The following is a 25,776-nucleotide window of genomic DNA, read 5'->3' as shown; positions in this document are numbered from 1 at the left end:
GGAAGCCCATTGGTAAGTGAAATTAAATGATAAAAAATCGTCAGAAGAAGCAAATTAAAAGGAATAATTTGAACTACTCATACACATTGCTGGGTTTTAAGTCAACTGTTAAACCACATGGGAAGATCTGGTCTTTATGAATAGTTAGCCCAAACCTCTTCATGATGTGTTGCAGTGAACAGAAAAACAAGTAAAGTCGAGGCATGTAAAGAACAGGACTAAAACTATTTTAATGCCAGTGTATCAGTTGATCGTTGGCCCTCACCTGGCATCCTGTGTTCACTTTTGGTCACCCTACCTCAAAAAAGAGGTAGCAGAAATTGAGAGATTTCAGAGGCAGGCACTGAAAATGATTATTAGAGAGACAGAAAGATTGTAGGTAGGAAGAGGGGTTGACAAGAGTGGGACTGCCTTAAGTCCGGCCCGGAGCCCAGTGGGGATTGGCCAGACATACCCGTCAATAGCATGGCTAAGGCACATGAGGTGGGTGCTCCTGTTTCTCTTAACCTGAGAACAGGCAGCCCTGCCACGGAGTTAAAAGACAACACGTTTGGGCGGGCAGGGATCTCATCGCCCCAGCGCAGCCTTGGGCTCAAGAGCTCAGTGGGGTTCAGGGGGAGCATTAAACGCAGCAGGGGCAGACGTTGTCCGGGGAGGGCGATGATGAGCCAAGCACAGCCACCCTGATGGGGCAGGGAAGACGCCGCCCTCGTTGCCCTCTGCCGGACTCTCACTGATACTGCGGCCCCCGCACCCCGCCCATCTCTGGGCAGCCGGCCCGAGCTGGAAGGCCCCCTCAACCCCCAGACATGGCCCCGCCCCTGCCCCAGCCGTGGCCCCGCCCCTGCCCGTTCCCGAAGGTTGCCGAGCGGGGGTCGCAGCACCGCCTCGGCGCCCGAGCTGGCGTTTCCGGAGATTGCCGAGAAGCTCCGGCCCCTCCCCCCCGTCCCTGGCCGCCGCCGCCGTCTCCTGCCCCCCGTGGCCGGTCCGAGTCAGTGCCCGGCCCGACTAGCGCGGCGGGGCGGATTCTGCCGCTCCTGAGCCACCGCAGCCCGCTCCCTGTCCCTTCCTCCTTGCCCCGGCTGGGCTGGGCCCGCGGCACCCTCCGGGTTATCGCGACAGGCGGCGGGGCCCCTTATCGCTGCGGCGGCGGCTCCCCCAGGGGACGCGGGGCGGCCGGGGGGTCCGGCTCGGATGGCGGAGGGGACCCAGCAGCAGCAGCAGCAGCAGCAGCTCCAGCTCCTCCCCGCCGGCGGAGGCCCCCGGGGCGTGAAGCGGGAGCCCGAGCTGGAGCAGCCCATGCCCGGCGGGGACGGCGCCGAGACCGGCCACAGCAAGCGGCTGAAGACGGAGCCAGAGGCGGGCGGAGGCGGCGGCATGCAGGTAGCGGGGCCCCGGGCGGGCCGGGAGCGGGAGGCGCGGGGGGTCGGTGCAGGCTCCGGGGGCGCCCGCTCGCTGGGGGTGGGGGGGACACGTAAGAGGGTCGTGTTGGTCAGCCAGACCTGGGCGTTGGAGGAGCGGCGGGATCGTGGACCGGGTCGTCTGCGTGCAGCGAGGGCACCCGGCCGGCCCGGTGAGCGCGGGGATCGGCTCGGGAGAGGGTGAAAGAGCCGGCCAGGTAGGCGAGCCTGCGGGAAGGAGGGGATCGGAGCTGTGCCGGGGCGCTGAGCTGGCAAGGGTGGGGGCACTCACCGTTTCCCCGGGACGGAGCTACGGGGGCATGGGCTGGCCCAGGGCAGGTGGGGAAACGAGGCTGGAGGGGGTGTGTGGAATTGACTTGGGTCGTGGGTTAATCCCTCACCCGCAGCTTCGTGGTCCCTCCCTGCAGCAGAAAGGAAGCTACTAATGTTCCCAGCGGGGTTTTCGCCCGTCCTTGTCCCGGTGCCGAACGGAATCTCAGAAGTTGCTGTTTCTGATGGAGAATGCAGAGCTGAGTCTGGAGAGTGGCCCTAAGGGTTTCAGTGTTTCGATTAAAGGGACACTTTTTTAAAAACTGTGATTTTTGCTAGTCCTCTCTTAAAGAATGTGGCTTGATTTATTTATTTTTTGGGAAATTCCTTTAAAATCAAATTTTACAGGTTTTTGTTTGTTTGGTTTTTTGACTTTTTCCCTTTGTGCTGTTGATGTTTGTAAGGGTCTTCCCAACAATGGAGAAAGTGATGGGACTATACAAAAGAAACTGTGAAACTGACCACATACCAAGTCATTTCAAATGACCCATGTAAACAAACTGGATAAAAATAGATAAATGTGTTTTGCCAATTTATTTGTTAATAGTAATTTTATATTCTTTATAACTAGAGAAGGTATACAGTTTTCAGACAGATGTGATATTTTCAAGTTGATTTAACTGTTCCATGTCAGTTTATTAAAAACAAACAAACAAACGAGCGCAACCTTCAAAATGCATCATTCTGTCCCATATATTTGGTTTTAAGCATTGCTTTTTCCTATGTTAAAGGTGTAGTAATACCTACAAATGCAAAGAATGTTGTAGAACTGTTGGTGTCTGGTGTGAGGGCTGTCCTCCTGTAACATATTTTCTTTTGCCAAATCACTATGTCTGTTGCATTGAGTGACTGGATGCCCATTCCTATCTCAGTGCCCCAGATTGATGACAGCTGCTTATTATGGATTTAATTTGCTACTTTTGTTGTTGTTGCTATTTCTTCTGCTTTTTCCAGTTTTTAATGAATGGGAGAATATGGCAGAAGTCATTCAGTGTTTGTTTACAGGGTGGTAAGTGCTGCGTTAGGGTTGGGGTTGTTCAATGTATGGAGCAGAAGTGTCTTGAAGGAGCAGCATGGGGTACAAGGAGGATCTGGTCTGTAATCTTAGAGCCTGCTCTCCCACAGATATAGATGGACACGAGTTTATGAATTCACATGCCATCACAATGTACTATTTTAATTTATTGAGGATACGTTTCTTCCAGTAACTGTCTTGTTTCTGTTTGTTCTTCACTGGGCCTTTCATTCCCACATGGATGGATATTTCCATTTGATTGTAGCCTCTGTGTAATGTATCACAGTCTATGTAATGGCAGCGCTGCCCTGGGGGATGTTATGGGTGGGAGTGGCAAAGGCAAATGGTTGGGCCATTGTGCGTGGGTGTTTCTAATTATCAATGACACTTAGCCAGATCTGGCTCTTGTGTGTTTGTAAATAATAACTAATTGCAGGTGCAGCTGGTAAACAAAAGAGAGGGTATTTCAGCATCATATGAGGGCTGTTCCTAGGATTGACAAAGACAGCGACTACCTCTTATTATTAGAGTTTGAAGGCAGACATGTCAGCGCATGAAAGATTCTTCCTCTATCTTCTTGCTCCTGTATGTCTTGATTATCATTAATGAAATGCTCTATCCTTTTTCAGATGCATTTGTTTGGAGCGTTTTTATTTTCTCTTTGGATATATTTCACACAGTATTTTTCTGCTCAGACAAGTAAGCGGGTGGTCTCAGTGCTGCTTGCTGCTATTTTTGTGAATGTGTTGGAGCTTTTTGAAAACAATGTGATTTATTCATCATGTTGTTTCTTCTCTCACTCCTGCTTGGGTATGTGGTTCTTGTTAATAGTCTCTGAAGGGAGATTTGTATCCCATTTAACATGTTTCTCTCCTGACCCCTTCCCAAGTGCCAGTACTATTTTTCTTTACTTTTATTTTCTGGGTTGTTTCCAGCTTGAATGTTGGAGGCTTTTTAAAAACAATCTTGCATCAGGAAGGATTTGTTTGGAGCTCTCCTGTGTGTCTGGCCCTTCCTGGTTGTGCGTGTGTGTGTCTCTCTGTCGTCGCTGTTCTCCCCCCTCTTCTCCTCTCCCCTCCCAAATCTTCACTCCTTTCTCACACCATTGTATTGACTGAAGTTGGTTTGGAACATCACACATTCAATTTGCAATGCCCTCTGCTCCTCTAGATGCTGCCAGGAAGTACACTGTTTGTTCCCTCTTCCTCCCTGGTTGCAACAATATTTTCCCTGGTATAGCGGTGTGAGGTGTGAATTAGACTATGCATGACTGTAGTGGAAAAGCTACTCAGAATAGAAGGGAACTTTGTATGTTGTATATAGCTTGAGAATTCTGAATGATGTATGAACAGTCTGATATGAACTTCTTTCAGCTTTTAGGAGTTGAAAGCCAGGACTTAAGTCACTGGCCTTGCGTGTGTACACACACACGTGCTTTCGTTACATAATGGCAGCTAATTTGGTTTACAATAAGTTTACGTTCATGGTATAAGTCATCTGTAAACCAATATGTTTGTGCACACAGGGATTTGCTCTTATTTAACTAAATTAAATAAACTCAGGTTTTAAATTGAACTGGTGCAACTTTTATGTTGTAGAAAAAGGCCCATTTAAATTTGGGAAAGGAATGTCTTTTTGTTATAAGTGTGCACAGAGCCTAGCATACTAGGATCCTATTCCCTGATTGGGGCTTCTAAGTGCTACCACAGCATAAATATTAAATAATGATAGCTATTAATAAAAACTATTAATGCTTTCCATTCAGATAATGTAGGCAGACAGACACACAATTCTAGCAACACTGGAAAACAAAATTACATGGACAAACTCAATTAGAGCTTAATTACTAAAATGTCACTTATTTACTCTCCATATAGCAGTTCCTCAGATTAGGAGCTCTATATTCTGGTTTTGATAGTGATTCTGTAGTGCAGTTGGATATTTTTAATTCTTCTCTAACTTCTGCAGTAAAAGTCCTCTTGGCCTGAAGTTTCACATGATTATTTTTAGGCCAGAGGAAAGTGGTTTGTTTTTTTGGGCGGATTTTTTTATTTTTTTGGTGGGGCAGTGGGAAGTTTGAGGCTAATCAGATAAGTAGTTTTTGAATTATTATTTTTAGAAAAATGATTTGTTTTAATGTTTTGGAAGTTTGTATATCTTTATAACTACAATGCCTTAATGTAAAAACTTAATACTTGATTGTCTTCCCCAGGAAGACGAGTACCCAGACACTTCTATCTTTTGAAGTCACTAATTTTTTAGCAAATCCTTCATGTATAAGTTAGGCATGACGTTTGCAGAAGTTATAAATTGTGAATAGCACACACATGATTTGTAAGTATTGGCAGTTTTATGGAAGCTAGAAATAACATGAAACCAGTGACCATACATTGTGGCTCCTGCAGGTCTTTTACATTCTCTAATTTACTATTCCAGAGAAGAATAAGCTTGGTAGCTGCTGTTTTGAAAACTTTGAGACGCTGTGCCTGTAGACCTTGTAAAGGTTGTGAGTGGGTCCTGAACTGCTATATGTATCACAATTTCCTTTATGCTAAAGTGTTACGTATTAATGTCACCTTGCGGTAGACAGTGGATTGGGATATGGAGGCAGAATGTAATGCTGTAATAAATCAACTCCTAATTACTGAAAATCTTAACTCTACCATAAACCTAATGATGCCTTTTTGTCTGTGAATAAAGCATTTAAAAACTAGGTCACAAAGAGAGACTCAAGATAGTAACTGGATAGTGAAAGTCCATTGCTGGTGACAAAGTGTATGCTGGTGTTAATGTAACCCCTAAGTATATTAGGTTTCTTGTTCTTCACTCTCTCTCAGCCCTGGCACTAGCAGACAGCTTACACGGTTAGGGTTTCATTATCTAATCCATCTCTGATCAGCCTGGATAAGCGCTGTTTGGCCAGTGCTGATCTTGTTAGTAGGGTGGTGCAAAGCTGCTTGAGTTGGGATTGGGACAAATCGGATCATAGCTGATATCTGAAACTGGGACATATTTCTGTTAATCAGTGTGTGGGAGGGGGAAAGAATTAGCCACAGCAGCAGAAGGTCCAACATAAGCTGCTTCTATCAAACTCCCTATGGCCTGTAAGTGGTAAATCTGCTATACTGGACCAGTAAATGTGTTCGGGGAGGGTTTGGATGCGTTTATAAATTTTTAAAACAGAGTCCCAAGTGCATTGTTGCTTCATCTATTACCCATTTAAATACTGTTGTATAAGAATTTAACTTTCTTTTTTGGAGGGTTTGGATGTTCCAAAGAGATGATTCATTGGTTCACTTGAGCACCAGTCCCTCTGAAGTTGCCTTTGAAACAGCTTGATCCACTATCTCTCCAGGAGGTAGAGTACCATTGAGACAAGCACATCTTTTATTTTTGTCCGGGGTGGAGGAGAGACATAGGACATTGAACTGAGAAGTGTTCTTTCTCTTTCTCTAGGAGAAAGTGGGGGGAGAAGAATGGAATTGAAAAAAACATCATGAGCATGGAAAATGTTGAGTTGGAGTGTGTTCTCTTTATTGCAGCATTCAAGCAATGACAGCCAACTGGGATGCACAGGGTCTTGGCCACCACCGGAGAAAATAACCAAGTGCTTCTCTTCTGATTGGCTTGTGTAGGGGCTGAATTACTCAGCCCCACCATCCTTTTGTGCTTTCCACTTAATTTGGGGGTAATTTTCTATCAGAACTTGCCTGGTCTTGTGAATTAAAATATTTTTGCCTCTGTGGGTGAGAAGTCTGGTAGTGGTGGTGGTATGAATCTGCTAGGAAAGTCTGGCTGGATACTTTATTTTACAGCACCCCTTTTGGAAATGACCCCATACGTCATATCCATTCAGTATCTCTTCGAGACACGTGGAGGAAATCACCTCTTGTCAGCCATAAATCGAACTGGGCATTAATGGAACTAAGCAGGCCACTGATGTTTTCCAGGCTAATGATGTTTTTTCTCTTTCTTGTCATTCATGCATCTCTGCTAATTTCCAAAGACTGGGTTGGATTCTGCAAGGAGAAGGGTTGTCTGGGACTGTGATAAGCAGGAAGAGTCTGGTTGATTCACCTTTTATGGTATGGGTACATTCCTAGGAAGCTGACTGGTTACCACATCTTCTAACTCCTACAAAAAGGAGCAGATGGTTTAAACTTTAAGGAAAATGCTGTAGAAGGTGCACGCTGGGCTGGGACTTTCCTCCTTTTTGTCATTTGCTCAGTGGCCATCTCTGTGTGAGGGATACAGGGAACGTAGAAAAAATGAGAGTCCAGTAGCACCTTAAAGACTAACAAATTTCTGCGGGCATAAGCTTTCGTGGGCTGCAACCCACTTCGTCAGATGCAAGTGGGTTGCAGCCCACGAAAGCCTATGCCCGCAGAAATTTGTTAGTCTTTAAGGTGCTACAGGACTCGTTGTTTTTGCTGTATACAGACTAACTCGGCTACCCCCTAGGGAACATAGAATATTCTAAGATAGAACTGAACTTCATTTTCTGTATTAACACCTGACTCCTGTCTCAGATTCAGTGTGGGATGTCAAAGGAGTTTAACTGGGAGGCTGTGGACATAGAGGTTTTTGAATGTGGACAGGCATCTTTATGCTGATGCTGATGTGGATGTGCATAATAAAGCAACTGCTGGTTCATAATTATTTCTCTGTTCACTTTTATTCTATGGGTTTTTTAAGAATCTTTATATGGGTATTAGAGTTGCCTCTTAGGTGAAACCTAGGGAGGTTTATATATTCTTCCCCAAGTTTAAAGGGAACCTTTGGGAACAGACTGAAGTTGGGAGCTCTTTAAAGCCGCCTCTTTCCCTCCTGAAGTCGGGAAGCTAGGAAAGTCCAGGGTAAATCAGTTTGATGCAGTAGAACACTGAGAGAGGCTGTCAGTATTTCTCTGGATTTTAGAGGCATGAGTTTAAAGGTGATAGCCTAAATTGCTATACTTAGATTAGAAGCTAAATCAAGGTCTGGCTCTTCTGGGGACTGTTTCCTTCCCACATAAGGATGGGTGCTGTATGGACAATTATTTTACAATATTCCCAGTTAGAAACAGCTGGATGTTGGCATTTCACAGAGATCCTGGACTCTTCGTGGCCATTTTGAAAACTTCATTGGCCACTTAGCCAATGAGATTCATAACCAGGTTAGCACAATGTGGTGACAGGAAAGCCAGCCCCCCAGGCTTCCCTTATAAGTGGTACTCTACCAGCTGTGTTACTTCCAGTGGTCTCATTTGCAGAGCCTCCATTTCACCATACACTTGAGTTCACACCTCTGTTTTCATAGCTGTTGTTAAGGAGGCCCTAGTCATTTGAGCATTGTAAGCAGCTAAGGTCACATACTGGCTTCCTGCCTTACCCCGGTCTCTATCTGTGGCTGTATTTACACTGAGGATTTTCCCATTGTTGGTCTAGCAATAGTGAAAGCATTAGTGTAGATGGGGAGCAGATGACAGCTGAAAAAATGCCAATGCCTAGTATACACTAGTAATTCCACTGTTGCTAGTACTGCTGGGGTCAAACTGGGCTGGACTAATGGTGGAAGAAGTGCTGAAAATTCTCAGTAAAGGCAAGACTCATTCACTCAACTGGTGAGTCTGATAAAGTTTGAGCTGTCCTGTACAACTGGGTGTAAAGGTAAGAAAGCAAAGTCTCTGGGAGGAGATTAGCTGTTGTTTTGTGTGGTATGGCAACCTGATATTTACTTTCCCCATATGAAATATTAATTGACTGCATCTGTATGTGTGTAAAAGCCTCTTCTGAGATATTACGACTAAAGGATCAGAGGAGCATCCAGAAGTAAAGTGAGAGAGGCAATTAGAGCTAACCAGTTCCAGTTCACTGAAGCATTCTGTTGATCTACATTTTACAGTGGTATTGAGGTGACTCTGGAGTGTAGCTGTCATGAGATAATCCCGCAGTTTAGAGATTAGAGCCACTTGGCTGAGTTTTGGGCCTTAACTCCCTTTGCTCTCCAGTGACTATCATATTGCCAATTTGTCCACAATCACTTCTGAATTCAAGAAAAATGCTCTGAAAGATGTGCATCAGCTGTATGTGTACGTATTTTCTCCAAATGCTGCTTCTCCCCCTCCCCCCCCCCCCCCCCCCCCCCGTTGTATCAGTTTTGCAGATATATACACACATTTCTATACTGAGGGCTAGGTTGAATCTTCCTGTTTGTAAGAGTCAGGCACAACGTGGGTAGGAGTGTACAAACTGTCCTCATGCAGTTCTGCGAGTGTGCTAAATCCCTGACCTGCAGCACTCCTATTAGTCCAGTATGGAGCTCGCTTTCAAAGCTGTGCTTAAGTACCTCTGCATAACCTACAGCAATCCTTGCCGTGCACTGGGCTTTATTTGAAAGTATTCTGTTGTCTGATGGTTTTGAAATGTGGATTTCAACTTGTGGGCTGTCTCCAAATTTTTAGTACTGGCTTGTGAACAATGCCAGTACTGTTCTCATCTGCCTTGTGACACAGCTATATGGTACCAAAGTGGCTGTGGTGTTGGACTGGAATGGGATGGGACAGTAGCTATATGGGAAGGATATGATGCGCTCAAACGGCTTAACACTGTGTTAAAGTGGCAAGGGCTGTGGAAGGCGCTCCTGGTTTAATTTGTGAGGAATTGTATCTAGACTTGAACATGGGCCTCCTTTAGAGGAGTGCAAAGAAAGCTCTTGCAGCTTCTGCTGGCTCAAGCACTGAGAGACTTCGACTCTACCAAGTATACTAGCACCTCTTGGTTATTTGGGGTGTGTAGGCATAGGATATTTGATTGTGTGTCCCTGTTGCCTCTGCCAAGGGAGAATTCTTTGCATAGGATAATTGGATGCTTTCTTCCAGGGTTATGGGTTAGACATGTACTGTTTATTTTCCTTTATGGCTGTACTGGTTTTGCCTGATCATAATTGCGTCCACCATAATAAAATACTATTTAGTGCAAAGATGGGAAGAACCCTGTACTGTTAAAAAGCAGAGGAGGGGGATAGTTTTGGAACCTCTTCCTTCCCTCTTTTTGTGGCTAAAATCCTAACAGAGGAGCTAAAGAAATGATCTTATGTAGCGTTTCAGTGTAGTGAATATCAAATTATCCTCTCTTGAGATCCTGGGATCTGGATCCAGTTCAGGCTCCTCCCAAGGGCCTGGAATGCATTCGGTTAGTTGAGGCTTTCTGCGAGGCTTTTCCTATTCTGTTATTTTAGAAGAATTGTGCAGACATCTGGGGTAATTGCCACCCTCAGTGGTGATGCCCAGGAGTGAAATCCCACCAGGGCCTCACTTAAGACTTGATTTAGTATGTGTGTAATAGCAAGAGGCAGTAAGTGGGATATCAGGCATATAATTTGGTGTCTCTGGTTGCAGTTTCCTCTGGGGGGAGGGGGAAAGTGGGATTGGAGCTTTTTCTAGAATCTGCTCCATCTATCTTAGACTAGTGAGGCTTCAGCACTGCCTCTCTATATCTCTCGTGTGTACCCTCAAAAAAGGTATCTGCTGATGGGGTCTTCTGCTCCCAAGTCAGGTTGGGTATAGATTCTTCCATTTCCTCTCCTGCCTTTTTACTTCTGAATGAAAGCATCATCTTCTTGGTGAACGTTGAGGATGTTCCATAGTCACCTCTCCTTTCTTGTGGGGTTAGGAGGATTTCCTAGGAAACTCATTCTCTTTATGTGACACTCCCACAGGATTCTGGGCTCAGAGTGATGAGGCTTTCTCTACAAGCACTTGCAGCTTCTGCCAATCCAGTCAGTGAGAGACCAGGGCTCTAATGTGAATGCTAATATCCCTGCGTGATCTGGGATGTTTGAGAACAGTCTATTTCCAGTCCACTTAGGTCCAGGAAATGTGGGACTGGAGCTTGAACTTGGGTTCCCTATACAGAATGCCAGAACTCCCACTAGTTCAGACCTGAACACTTGTAGGAACTTGGAGATCTCTATTATCATCATGCACTAGCTCCAGTAGTGAGGGATTGTGTGAAGCAAGTAGCAAGATAATGCATTTGTTTGGAACCTGTTGAAATGGACCACAGATGCATACAAACATGTTTATGGTTTGGCTGCTAACTGAATCCCATGAATGTCTTACTAAAGAAAAGCATGATATGGAAACTGTGCCAGTGTAACGTAGCATTTTTGTATGCAGTATGTTAACAGAAAGTTAAAATTGCAAAGTCAAACACTCAGAAGTTGGGAAATATACAAGAATGAAGGTTGCCTGTGTAATCTTAATTCAGATCTCGATATAGTTTTTAATTACATGATCACATACTATTTGGACAGAGTTCGCTGGGGCCCATATCCTATGCCATTGAATTCAGTGGGAGATTTGACACTGATTAAAATGGGTGTAGAATCAGGTCTTGAATGGGTAGCTATTCAATATTTCTTTATTCTCATCATCCATGGTGTGACCCCATGTGTTGTTTATTGCACACCATCCAAACTTTTCACTGAATACAGAATTAATTTCCTCATGGGCTTTTCCATGGCACTGAATATTCCACAGACATTAATGATTTTATCTTCCCAGCAATCCCTGTGATGTAGGGAGGTATTATTATCCCCACTTTACAGATGGCAAATTGAGGCACGAAGAGATTATTGTCAAAAGTGTCAACTAAGTGGACACTCAAGGCCTGATTTTTCAGAGTACTTAGTATTTTTAAAGCATTTTGTATATTCAATGCACAGCTCTAGTCAACTTCACTTGCAGTTGTGAGTTCTGCGCTTCTGCAAATCAGATCCCCAGTGTCTCAGATTGGGTGCCTAGAAAATGAGGAACACCCAATTAGTGACTGCCTGTGAAAAGTTTGGTTTGAGTGGTTTATCAGATGGCTCTACAAAGAGTAAAACACCTTCTATTTAAGCCTTTGCTGTAGCACCATAAGGGTAATGAGTGGCTCTATTTCCATGCACTGTGCCATTGGCTCCCTGGAAATGTTTTGTTGTTGTTACACCTTCGCATTTATGACCTTGTGATATGAAAAATAAATATTTCACAACCTCACGAAAAAAAAAATCATCACACGGGAACTTTGTGTCAGAGGCAGGGATAGAATCTATTTCTCCAGGGCAGTATTTGCATACTTAAACCACAAAGCCGTCCTTTCTTTTCCTGCAGTCCCCTGCCTCATTCACCACTCACCTTCTGCAACAAACAAGGGTCTTATGGACAGTGGCCTCATTCACATATGCAACCCTGATTCATTGTCAGAGCACCCTCCATCCTGTGCACTGAATGAGGCAGAGATATCCTGCAAAAATAGCATGTGGTCATGTAATTAATGATTTTATTATACATGTGCATAAGGGAGCTGAATTAAGGTTGCCTGGACAACCTTAATTCTGGCATTTTCTTAACTTTTGAATTCTTGATTTTTCAACTTAAAATTTTTCTAATGCAACATTTAAAATGTATTTTCATAGCTTTTTTAAAAAAAAAGAAGACGAAAAAACAGTGTCATGTGGAATCATATTGGACTCCCAATGTTGGGACCTTCAGATCAACAGCACAGATCTCTACCACTTGAGCTAGCAGAGTAACTAACTGATATCCTCTACTATGTGGACCAACCACTAGCATCTGAGGAAGTGAGCTGAAGCTCACGAAAGCTTATGCCTGCTGAAATTAAATTTGTTAGTCTTTAAAGTGCTACAGAACTCTCTCTTTCTCTCTCTCTCTCTCTCTCTTTTATGAGACACACTTTGCCAGTAGGTTTTACAATTATTTGCTGACAGTAGAGAAATGTTGACACTCGGAAATCTTGGATCCTATTTCAGGTTCTGGAGTGAGTGATCTCTACAAACCCTTGTGTTACACTTATAAACGAAATAAACAATAGGATCTTATTCAGGGGGGACAAGGCAATATGCCATGTTTATTGTGAATACAGAGATTCCAAAAATTAATTGCCCACGCACACACGTTCTGTAGAAGGGATATAATTACCAGCCTTAGTGTTGCTCGAGTTGGGCCGCTGGCAAGGTGGATCGGGTACAAGGATGGAGCCGGGGTCTGTTGGTCGCGACACGATGCTCCTTGGAGTTTGCAGCACACACTCAAAGTCCTTGTCTTTTCACCTCATCTTTATAGTAATCCATCCCCATTCGGGTCTATGGATTTCACGATGCCATGTTGTCTCTGCATTTGATGTGATTATCAATTATTCTTGATGCAAACATGACAGCCTTCTGTTATCCTTCCATTCCTGTTTCACACTGTGTCTTGTTCCTGTCCTTGGCTGTTAACTCCTCTGCGTTCCGGGATTATCCTGGTTCGTGTTTTTTCGGCCATCTGGGTTGTAAAAGTTCTTTAAACAAAGCATCTTCCTACTCTCCTGCTGCCATGGAGATTTAGGGTTGCTGCCTCTCCGTGTCTTTATCTTCTACAAATTCAAACTGCATTCACTCCTCAATCAAACAAATTAACTTTTAATTTTTAACAAAACATTCTCAAATTCACTAATTGGGATCACATATCTTCCAAATTACTACATCCACAATCTTAAAAAGAAAACAGATACCAGGGTAGAATTAACCATCAATATGGGTTCCATTGACATTCATGATCAGAGACCTATTTACAACAGCTGTTTCTTGATTTACACAACAAATGCATTCTTGATAGGCATCAGACACTTACATGTTATAGCAAAAGGGCCTCAGGATGTTCCCAAACAAACATACATAAGTTTTGAAGAACAAGGCTCCAAGGTGTTACAGAATGTTAAAGTTAAGATGTTTCCCATGCATATGTAAACACAATTACAGCCCTAGAGAAGCCCAGGACACTAGGATGTCTAAGTGACAACAGAATAAACATCAGGATGTTAAGCTATCACAGTTACACTGAAATCTAACAAGTAAGAGCATTAGGCCATCTCTATAGTGGAGGTCTCAGATAGTGGTTTATATTTTAGTTATCAAACTATGGCTCTCAACCTGGCCTATGGCCTGGCCTACATCTGTTCCTGTCACCTAGCATGTACCCATTATAGCCTGTCACTGCCTCCTTTCTGCTTCTCACCCCCTTGCAATTACAGCCAAGTTGTTTCTTCTTTCTCTTCCTCAGTGCCTGGGCACAACATTGAGAGAACAGGAGAGATTCCTCCTTGATCTGAGTCCCTGGGCCTGGCACCACAGTGATTCCTGATAGCTGGGAGAAGCAATTGCAGGGAGTCTTGCTTAGCCCGTAAGTTTGTGGGCTGGAGCATGCTTAGTGCAGATGGAATCTGTGGCGAATTAGCCAAAAGCTAACAAGCATCTACTGAGCATATGCAAACTCAGATATTCTGGAGGCTTATAACTGAGCCAAATTTAGGTGGATTTTTATGAAATGGCAAAAATACACATTCCTGAAACAAGGGTGAGCCCCTGCCAAATTTCAAAACTTTGCTCCAAAGCATGGAGGCTCTACTGCTTTAAAAAAAAACTCCGAAGAATAGTTTTAACATGGACAAAACAACATATTTTCCCCAAATTTAATCCTAGAAAATGACTGAACCAGTTATGCTGAAACTAAAAATTCTGAAGGAGATATCTAGCATGGAAAACTTCAGCCCAAACAGTTACATTTTGAGAAAGCTATAAGCAACTGAAAATAGCGTTTTATAATTAGGTTTGGCAGAATTTGATTTTTGTTTTTTAATTTTGCTGGATAATATCTATTTTAAACATTTTATTGATTTTTACTGATTTTAAATTTTTACAGTTGCGGGAACTTACGGGGTGGTGTCAAAGGGGTCAGAGAATAATTATTTAATGACAGTAGATGTTGAGATTCAAAATATGAAAGCTGTATAACTGTTAACGCTAATTGTCAGCATATACAAAATATACCAAGTAAATATCCTTAAATCAAACTCTAATAAGTTATCAAGCAACATTTTTCTTATTTTGTCTATCTGTAAATTTCAAGTATTATCAAAGTAAATATTTTCTCGGTGGTGTGTGTGAAACCAGCATTTACTGACACAAATCTGTTCCTTCAAAGTCTATGAATAAAGTGTTAACTATAGGCATTGCTGCCAACTCTGCCTACTATAATAAATACACGAGTGTGTAAACTGAATGTTTTCTTAATGTGAATTCTGCACTCTTCCTTTGCCTTCAGGATTAGTTGAAAATAGTCGTTATCCTACATTGATTCTGTCTTTCCACTTCCTTGTCTTGAGAAACCTATTTCTGGATTCCTGTGCTGCTTGAGTTCCTGAGCAGAGTTCAGAGATTCAGACTGTTAATTGGTTAATTAGAAATTTTTGCTTGCATTTTCAGGGGAGGATTTTAAGGCCCATGCCCATATGCCTGATTTCTTCTTTTGGGCAAGAGTGGCTAAGGGGCATCACTGTTGTTGTGGAGCCGTGTGTGAATTCAGACCTTGGTAAGGTTTTCTGTGTAAGTGGTCATACAGGGTGCAGTTTTGGTGAGCAGTACAGCTGAACTGTAAATTAGTGAACTTGCTGATGGGATGTGTTCTAGATCTATGGAGGATTCTTAGGGCTTGCTCTATATATACGGAGCTGCAGCATGTCTGCTGAAGATGCTCTATGCCAACGGGAGAGAATTCTCCCGTTGGCATAATAAAACCATCTCTACGAGAGGTGGTAGCTATGTTGGTGGGTGAAGCTGTCCCGTCGATATAGTGCTGTCCACACTGGCGCTTATGTCGGTGTAATTTGTTATTTAGGGGGGTGGTTTATTCACACCCCTGAGTAACATAAGTTAGGCCAACATAAACTGTAGTGTAGACAGTCTTCATTAGGAAGCCTTCCCTCTTGCCTGGATTCTCCTCTAATGCAGGGGCTGTTCTTTTTGGGGATAGGGAAATCAGTCTGTGTGCAAGATCTGTTGTGTGCTGCATTACAGCATAGTATTTTATACAGTTTGTCGTTTCATCACAGATCCAACTATCACTGTAAAGATACTGCAAAAGAATACAATTAATTGTGAATAGCCTGAATGAGAACGGCTGGTTTACGGGACTGGAATGCTCAAGGGATTAGGAATAAGATGTGGTACCTTTCATCGCTTGGGTGCTACTTTCCAGTCGAACATCAGGTCAGGTACCGTGGCTTGTTCAGGGATAGAACACAGCCTCCCAAGGCTTTCGTCTCTATGTACCAATTAAAATTAGGCCCAGATCAGCAGTCATTGAGTTGTCATTGTCTGTCTGATGGCAGTTGAGTCTACTCTGTGAAATTACTTGGTAGGGCTTTAAATTCACTTGCCTGGAGAAGCCTAATCCCTCAGAATTTAAACTTGGATTAAAAAGAAAGTCTCTAGCTACTATGGTTGTGAAGATAACCAATCAAATATGAATCCGTGCAGTGTGGTCTTCTTGAGTCTGCTGAGAGATTCCTCCATTGCTTCTGCTCCTGCTTACAGCTTGCCCATGTAGCAGAATTAAATGAACAAGACTTGTCAATTCATTGCTGCAGTTGAGAACCCTCCGGGCAGCAGTGAATCTGCCAAGAATTGCATGACATTCATACTGCTGTTGGAAAAGCAGAGGCCTAGCGGTAAAGGGAGGCCGTGTAAGCGTTCATGAGAGAGGATGATAATCCAAAAATGGATGGGGGAGGAGGGGGTAAAGGTAGAGTAATGGAAGTCCCTGTAATTCCTTTTCCTTTATCAGCTCCTAAAGGAGTTGAGGCTTTGGGATGAGGGAGAGTTCTCGCCTCTGTCAGATACCAAGTAGCCAGAGGCTGAAGGAGCCTCTGAGCATGGTTCAGGGCCAGCAGCACAGCAGGAATCCCAGTCCCCCTCCCTTTTCCTGGCAGGATTCTTTCTTCTTTTTAGTAGGATTAATCCTCTGTTTAGTAAATTTTTCAAACTGTTAGTTGGTTGTTTTGGTCCACTTCTTGTACACATTACAAAAACCTAACACTTTACATCCCTCTGTTCTATGGTAGCTGTCTGGTGCCCATTACCACAGTATCTAGCACCTCACGTTTTTGATGTATGTATCCTCATAATATCCCAGTGAGGTAGGGAGGTACTGTTATCCCTATTTTATAGGTGGGGAAGTGAGGCACAGAGAGACAAAGTGATTTATCTGACTTCCCCCAGGAAGTCTGTGGTGAAGCAGGGAATTGAAGCCAGGTCTCCAGAGTCCCAGGCTGGATCCTAACTACTGGGCATCTTTTCTTCTTAATATGCACTAATTGACTCCTTTGGTTGTCAGCAGAGACCAAGAGCTGAGTAGCCCCTTTCACTCTTAGAGATGATCCTTCAGTAATGGAGGAACACAGGGTGGGAGGATGCACTGTTACTGCCTGAGCTGTACCAGTCCAGGGCATAAATAGAAGACTTCTTTCTCCAGGGGCTGCAAATCCAGCATCTCGGGCCAGCACCAAATTCACTTAAAACTGAAGATATGTAATGGAGCTGCTCCCTATCCTAGAGATTGCTCCTTTTGTCTTTCTAACCCTGTAACTCATTAAAAGAATGCAGAGTGTGTAGACTTTTTCTACATCTCTCTTCCAAGTGCAAGATGGATGCCGAGATGGAGAAGGTGGTACAATCTCCTCCTTGCTCTCTGCCAGAGGATTCTGCATGGGAAAGCTGTGCCGCTTGTGAGAGGTTTGGAGCAGTTGCCCAACCCCCCATGGCTGATTTACAACTCTCTTTTCCCCACTCTGCTTCCTCTGTTCAAGATCCACGTTTACTCCTCTTCCATTTCTAGCACCTAGAGCAGGGGTGTCAAACTCATTTGCTATGGTGGGCCAGATTTGAATTAAATGTACTTCAAGTGGGCCATACATACCATAAATCGAAATACTAGGCACAACCATTTTTATGTAGTAGTATATTTTATTTGCTAGATATCAACGATATAAAAACTGCAGTAAATTCACTTCTACAACTACTACTATTTAACGATTAAAAGAATTGATCAATGATTAAGAATTATAGTACTGTGTGATGCTCCAAGACCACACTGTCCCTCTCCCGCCTTTTGGAGCACTGTATCTTGTGCACACAGCGCTCCACGCGCTGCTGCCAGAGTACACAGATCTCGTGGCAGTGCGTGAGATCTCGTGGCGTCGTGCCCTCTGGCGGCAGCGCGCGATGCCAGGGGCCGGACTAAAAAGGCTGGTGGGCCGTATCCGGCCCATGGGCCGGATGTTTGACACCCCTGCCCTAGAGGTAAGTCTTTCAGACATTAGTACCCACTTGGATAGCAGAAAGTGACCCTCTATACCAGCTGACAGATGGGCTGGCAAGCAGTTTTGTGGACCCAGTGCCTCCAGAAGGTTCTATTTTTTTTCAAAAATTTCTCACTATAGTTAATGTTATAGCAACATACTGGGATTAGCAATATTAGGGTTTCTAGCGTAGGAAGGTCTACTGGTTGTCGACATCATTTTCAGTGCCTTGAAATGGTGGCTAAAATGGTGATGGCAGTCAGCAGGCTGTCTGCACTAGGACTCCTAACATTACTGATGCTATTGATGCTCAACCAGCATTAGCAATGGTGAGAAACATCCCTACTGTAGACAAAGCGTTAATGGAGGCCAATCCTTGAGTGGCTACACACTAGTGCTAGGAACACTGCCCACAGAAGCGGTACTACGTCGCGGAGGTGTCACGCCCTGCTAAGCATGGGACTGAAGCGAGCTGAAAGAATTTAGTTTGGAGTCCCGAGGGTGATGGTCAACAAAGAGGAAATCCCAAGAATACGGTCAGTCACTCCCAGCGCGTTGGCTGTAGCAGAGGATTGGGTGGAAGGAGAGGGTGCAGCATATCTGGATTTATGAAATGCAACGTGAGCCAACAGGAGGTGGAAAGGAGTCAACAATATGTTTCAGGCCTGTGCAGTGACAGTGTTCCCTTGCCTCTGTGATCTTAAGAAAAAGTGCATGTTAGCGTTCAACAAGCCAGTGGTCTTGGGGAGTAAAAGGGGAGAGACTCTTGCAGTAAAGAGAGGCCACTGAAGAATTTGTGTATCTACCGCCCAGGTGGCCACCTCTGTTCGTTATAAAGAGAGGCTGTTCTGCCAAGAGTGCTTAGAGTTCCTGTTTCTCTGTGGGGCTTGGAGAACCAGTATCTATGCTTCCTGCGTGTGCGTGCTCAGCACAGCTGAATACTAGTTCAGAACAGTGCAGAACAATGGAGGGGGAGGGGCAGGGGCCTTAGCTCTTGTAGGCAGAGGCCCCTTGCTCACCCGGCACTGGTATCTTCCTGCCCACGATCTATACAGGTGCTCTTTTAAAAAATGTTATTTGGATTCTTTTCTTCTCTCTGTGGAAAAAGAAGAGAAAATATTTGTTTTGATGACTGCCCTGATTGCCTTTGAGTTTTAAACTCTGACCTTCCAGCTGATGACCGGCTCCCCTCCCCCTCTGCACATGTCTGCAATGCTCTTGTCCGCCGGCACGCGCGTGCTGCCCTTGAAAACAGACTGGATTTATTAAAATCATTGCCAGTTGCCATGGCAGCCGTTGTCGCTGTGGGCTAATAGGAAAGGCAATTACTGCTGCACATCGGAGGAGCATACTGATGGGGGAAGGAGGGAGAGTATCCCATACTGATTAGCTGTGTGACTGATAGAGTGACTGTCATAGAGAGCAAGGCCTGGATGGGAGAGAGGCTGGAGATATCTTCTAATAAGGTTGGCTGAGAGTGTTATATTTTCCACCTCGTGAGCTAATCCAAATTGAAAGAGTCACACCTCTTTCTCTCATTAAAAAGGGACAGCTCTCATTTTAGATTCGGATTTACTTCCATCTAGTGCAGATCTGCTCATTTGACTTTGTTACTAAACTGCCATCAAAAACTGAGTCTTGAAGCTAGAAAACTTTATACATGTTGAAGAAATAAGTCCGGCATTTTTCCAGCCATCTCCTCGTCTCCATAAATATCCCTCTTCTTCTCTTCTTTTGGACTGTGCCCAAAAGGCTGAACATTTTAATGAAAATTCATTCCCATTTTCTTACTGTGGAAAGAATGGCGTGTGAGAATAGAAAAGTGTGTTTCAGGCAGTTCACCATGTCCCGTGTGTGTAAGAGCTGAAACATCTTGACTGGTGACTAGCCCTCTGTCTCTCCACAGATCATAGGTGGTAATAAATTATGCCTATTTTTATGATGCTTTTGATAGTAAACTCCCCTTCTTTCTGACTTCCAGAGAATGCACTGAGGCAGAATTGGTGCCATGTGCTGAACAGCTTTAAACTATATGGAAGCAATAGTTCCCTAAAATGGGGTGGTAGGAAGGCGGGGGAATAACTCTGCTTCCTATCCCAGAATGTGATGTACAGGAAGTAGTTTATTTACATTTGTCAAAGCCCTGCTCCCCCAGGTATCAAAGCACTGACTTTCCCTCACCTCTCTGAAGGCTCTTCCTTTTTTTCTCTACTGGGGAAATGATGCCATCTCATGTCTTGGAAACACGTGGTGGGGGTTCTCTGATCAGCAGAAGGCCCATTTTGTGAGAGTTTCTTTTGGGATGTGGAGTTCATCATGGTGTCAACTGTCATTAAAATGATGGTTTTGTTCCATTTAGATGAGGAAACAATCGTGGGGGTTGGGGAAGGGACATCTTTCCGCCAAAGCAAGAAAATAAAACAGCCCCCTCAGAATGGGCAAAATTGGACCTTAAATTCATGTTTCTGCTTCAGATATCTCCCTCTCTCTTTCCACTTCCCATTTCAGTTGATCTCATAGCAGCTGTTTCCAGCTGCCCTCTGGATCCTGCTCTTCTGGGATGGCTATAATGACTCACTCACTTGGGATAGCTTCCACAGTATGTCTGTTTCTTGCTTCTTAGAGGTGAGTACGGCAGAAAGAGGTGGAAGATTTTGATGTCCTGTTTTAGATCTCTTAGTTAGGATTGCTTTGGTAACTGAAAAAGTACTTCCCTCTGTACAGTTAGGTTTTTATATCCCTGGGTCTGATTTGGTAGATGAGCTTAATGAATAACATTTCAGGCGGCAGTAGTGCAAAGGTCAGGGGTGGGGATAATTCCATATGAGTAAGCTTCCTTGTTTCTCTCACCAAATCTGTCTTCCTTTTTTTTTTAGGAACATCCAGCATGCCATTTGAGAAAGGGGTTGTGTGTGTGATTCAAAGTAGGAGTTAACTTCATGTTCCTCTCCTCTTCCTTTCTCTTTCCATCCTTTACAAATCAAGAGTTAACTGGCCGGCTGCTGCTGTTGCAGTAGAATCTAAATTTTCAAATGGCTTGATCTAAATGTGCAAATTATCAATTTTCTGTTCAGTTTAAAAAAGGTAACTTCAGTGCTTTCTGTCTAAAATTGACTGCTGTTTCCCAAAAATTCTGTGCAGATCTATACAATTCCTCAGGGGCCCTAGCCCTGAAAAACTGGAATAACGATCAACAGAGGAAGATAAAGATAAGGAAACTCCCCCCCCCCCCCCCCCCCCCCCCCCCGAATCCTATTTTATAGAGTTATTGTTGGATTCAAGATCAGGTTGGGATTTTTTTTTGTCCAGTGAATTGCAACCCAATACCTCTCAGGCCCCAGATGAATCTTTGTAATAGGATGGACATCTGTGCTCAACTGCAATGCGTTGTCAGTTGGCTGTTTTGTGGAGAAGGGATGAAGGTGGAGAATGAACTTTTCCCTAGAGTTTCTAGTGTAACCCCCTTCTATTTCTGGGTTACTTGGGAGCCGGCAACACTCACCTGTGTGCAAGGGCGCCTAAGGTTGTTAACAACAAAGGAGATCCTGAGTATCCTAGCGGTGATGTAGAATAGGTAGGAATCCTCTATCCACCCCCCTGCTGCAGTCACTTTACTTTTAAAGGAATTTAAACTTGGCGGTGCCTCCAACTGGCTGGCCCCTGCACACGCTTAATAGCGGGCCTTGGGAGCTTCCAGGACTAAACCTAGTCTGATGATGATAATAATCTGAGACAGATCTAACTTTAGTTTGCATAAGTGCAATTGTTAACTCTAATTTAAGTATATTGGATATTAACACAACTTTACTTAACAAATTAAAGAAATATGGCATAACAGACTGAAATTAAACATCATTATTATGTTAAAGCCACAGGGCAGTTGAATAAATCAATTAATAAAAATAGTATGAAAACAAATGAAACTTGTCTAAACTTGCATTTACACTGCCACTGTTTACCCCACCTGCAGAGTGTACACTCCCCAAGAGTTCAGAGCCCTAACCCCTTGCTTGCGTGGGCGTGCTTGAAGATCTGCAGAAGACAGCACTCTGTGGATTCGGTGTTCCAGTTCAGCCCAGTTGTCACGCTGGAGATTTGGAGCTGGCCCAACCAAATGTCTGCAGTCCTGGCCCTGCTTGAAAGGAGTCTCTCTCTGCCTCTTCTCAGGCCCAGTGAAAGTCTCTCTGCAGTGCCCCTTCCCTTACACGCCATGCCCCAAACAACGGGGGGGGGGGGCACTCACACTACCTTCACTGCAGGCCCACCTCAGGCAGTTCCAGGCTCAGTCCCTGCCCTGGCTTGGGCAATGCCACCAACCTCCAAAGCTCCCTGCTCGATCAGGCTGCAGCAGCTTTGGGACCCCAGCAGCAGCTTTGGGACTTTGGCAGCAGCAGTCAGCTGGCAGCTTTCAGCCTCAGCTGCACTCCACCCTAGCACCAAAATGGAGTCCCCCACATGCTATTCCCTCTGTCTGGAAGGGGAAGAGTCTCTCTCCTTTTCCCCAAGGCATCATGGGAGTTGTAGTCTCCCAGGATCTTCCCAACTGTAAACTCCCAATCAAGTTCCAAGGCCCCTGAAGTACAGGGTGCCTACACTAGTAAGTGCGATGGACCTCATCCACTTCCACCTGTCCATTCAGCAGCACTTCTCTGGTACCATTTCACTTTCCAGACCGATGCTAGAGTAGGATTGTGTGTGTTTGTGTGTGTCCAGAAAAGTGATTACTCCTGTATTTGTCAGGGGTATAAGTGGAGAAGTATGTATATATAGATCACTGTGCCACCGTAGTTTAAAATACTCATGCATGAATAATTTAATAGACGAGCCATTGTGGGTGTAAGTTACGTAAAGAATTACTTCCAGCCAAGACCACTTGATGTTGCTATCAGCTCAGCACATGGTGAGGAGGCGCTGCCTTTTGCCTTCAGCTGGTGTAACTGCTGCTTGTGCACATCATCTCACCAAAGGAGGGTTGCTAGTTCAAGCTGCTTTAGTAACATGTGGAATATGTAAAAGCATGGCAACCAGATTGGGTTAAGAAGGACTTAGCTCATTAAGTCCTTGAGGTACTTTTGTCAAGTAGCAGATGTGGCAGAGTGTGCTGAGCTGAATAGACACTAATAATGGGAGTGCCTGGAAACTTGGAACTGTCTAAACTTTTCTGGGTTTAAGAATCCAGACCTTTGGGAATGTTTCCAGATTTGGATCCATTCCAGCTGGGAGAAGGGAGAGAAGAAGAGAGTTCTAGAGACATCATAACATTTGCTGCCCCCTTCTGAATGTTCTCCCATCCTTACCAGTGAGGCAAAATTAAAACTAGTTCCATTGGTTTAAGATTTCTGGGATGTACTGCAGTCTGGGCAGCCACCCACTTTTAGTCTGACCACTTGAGTGGAGTGGGCAGGGTACCAGGCTGGAGTGTCTCTCAGTGTAGACTTGTATGCAGTCGTGTTCACTTAGATATTATTGATCCTCAACTTGGGGTCATTCTGTATCTTGCCCCCCTGGTGGCACACTGTGGTTCTGCAGGTGTTCTCCTCTTGGCTTCAGGTTCATGTGCCAGAATACTTAAAGTAGGATCCCCCTTGTGGAATCTTATTTATTAAGTCTTATCAGAGTTCAAACTCTTAGACTCCTTAATCCCTAAGCTTTTTCCTTCTAAAGTCAGGAATCCCACAGCCCTCCTTGGGGCCAGTGCTATGATCAAGGCAAAGGTTCTCCTCCTCCTGGGCTTGTGTTGGCAACTCGAGCTGGCTGCAGCCCTGGATCAGCTGCTCTGAGTTGGCCCCGTTGAAATTTGTCCTTTCCTCCTAGGCAGGTAGGCCTCTCTGTCTGTCTGCTCACTCTCTCCTCCTTTGGCTTTCTGGAAGCTTCTCTTTTATCCCCACACCTGGGGCTGATTTAGCCACAGGACTTACTAGTCAAGTGGCTGTGATAACTTTCCCTGCACCCTCTTAAAAGGGTGGTGAATGTGCCTCTTTCCTAGAAACTCAATTCCCTTTGCAGGATATTGCCATATTCAGGCAATAACCATATCTGTTGAGGTTGAAAATTTGGAAACTGTTTTCCCCTTCCTCTGTCCTTTTTACCTTCCTCCCTCCTCACCCCCCTTTTCTTTTCACCTGTGTTTTTCCTGATTTTTTTTTCCATATTTACTGGAGCAGCAGAATAGCTGTGTTTTCCACATGGAAGAGCGGTAGGCTGCAGAGGGAGAATGACTCGGATTAGTTTGTTTTCTTCTGCATAAAGCTCTAGAAACTGGGCTGTACAGGAACACGTGATCCTAGTCATTTTCCCCTTTCAGTAAGCCCCAGGAAGGGAACAACTAGCTGTGTGTAATTAGCAGGAGCTCTGATGCTGCTAGTGGGGTAGGCAGTTGGGGTTGCTGGTTTCTGTAAGTGTGCACTGGTTCAGAACACACTGAGTGGCAGAACTTTTATGCTTTGTTCCTCTCCTGTAAAGCAGAGTGCTTCTTTGGCTTGCTGGGCTCCCTGCAGGGAAATGAAAGAGCACTCCATTTGAAATTTGGGTTTTGACTGTACCTGCAAACTGTTATGGGGTAGCTGAAGTCAGGGCGCGTTGGTTATATCTTGCCATGACAACCTCATGTAAGTGAATCAAGATGTCTGAATTATTCACTCCTCCTTGTCCTGCTGTTCATATTGAATTCCCACTTTGGCTCTGGGACATCTTGCCCAGGCCCTGGGGTGATTGATTCCATTGCTTTGCGTGTTGTATGAGCACCGTGCTCTGCGTACGTGAGCTTTGGGGAGGAGAAGAGAATGACGGTGAGTCACTTGATTGTACATGTGAGGATGCAACTTGAGGTTCAGCTTTTACAGGTCAAAAAAGATCTGATATCCTTGCAGTCTCTTGATCTGTGCAAAGAGGCTGGAGCTAGCCTCTCCTCTGCTGCTCCTCTAGCTTGCTCCTCCTTGAGCAAGGACCAGATGTCTGGTGTTTTGTTCTGAAGGCCGACTGGATTCCTGAAGCATGCTCTTTCTTTCCTACTATATTTCCTCGCTTTATATACTCACATTTGATGCCCTAAGTTGTAGGGATTTTATCCCCATGGCAAAGACTACCCTGTAAAACCTATCCTTATCATTCCTTAATTGCAACTTGCATCTCTTTCCCATGTCCCCTGTTTTCAAGGGCCAGTGTGCTACAAAGCAACCTCAGTCATTAACCATCTTTGATCTGGAGGCAGAGAGTTCCCCTACTGTCAAAATGAAACAGTTTCCCATTAGTTGTCATGCTGGATTTAGCAGTCTGTAAAATTTTACTGTTAATTATTTCCTCCTCAAAGTTCCTAGTCCGTCCATTATTTGTCCATTAATCACAGCCGTCTTTGTTGTTCAGTGGTCCCTTCTTCACTTCGTCTCTCTGACTTTTAAGCAGTAAAGTTCAAATGGATGCAAAATATCCCTGGAGAAGCCATCTGTGACCTGAGTTTATTCTCAGCTGTTGGCTAATTCTAGTGCTGTGTTCAGATGGAACAGTATTTTCTCCTCTAATTGCGTAATGTAGCTCCACCCTTTCCTTTGTCTATTCCTCATCCCCTTTGTACAGAGCCTCCCTTTAGCTGCACTGTTAGAGGGCTCATCCTCTAGAGGCATTAAATCAATATACTATCAGTTAGTCTTGCCAGTGTGGAATTCAGAATCTCCCATATTTCTGACAAGAATAAGCCTAGGATCACAGCCAATATTCCCACTCAGTAAAACAGATTCTAACATTTGAGGTGATGTGTGAACCATCTCTGAGCACAGAATGGTTGATGCATTAGTCTATGCAGTTGCTGCACTGCTGAGATCAGTGGTCTGTAAAGTGCTTTGGGGACCCCAGGGTATGCAAAGTACTACAGAAA

General features: G+C 44.4%; 1 protein-coding gene across 1 annotated transcript in view; it reads left to right on the top strand.

Annotated features, from left to right (window-relative positions):
* Window positions 1–999: 999 nt before the first annotated feature.
* The window catches only part of RBFOX2 (RNA binding fox-1 homolog 2), a 228,266-nt gene continuing 203,489 nt past the window's right edge, over window positions 1,000–25,776 (top strand). Inside the window, 1 exon segment of the mRNA XM_067559410.1 lies at window positions 1,000–1,383. Within this exon segment, the coding sequence (XP_067415511.1) occupies window positions 1,195–1,383 (189 nt within the window). The 5' untranslated portion in view covers window positions 1,000–1,194.

Source organism: Emydura macquarii, unplaced genomic scaffold (genome assembly GCF_026122565.2).
Source record: "Emydura macquarii macquarii isolate MOO-44397 ecotype Brisbane River unplaced genomic scaffold, CSIRO-AGI_Emac_v2 contig_2205, whole genome shotgun sequence".
Classification (NCBI taxonomy): Eukaryota; Metazoa; Chordata; order Testudines; family Chelidae; genus Emydura; species Emydura macquarii.
Note: the sequence above shows the minus strand (reverse complement) of the source record. Positions and strands in the feature narration are given on the sequence as shown.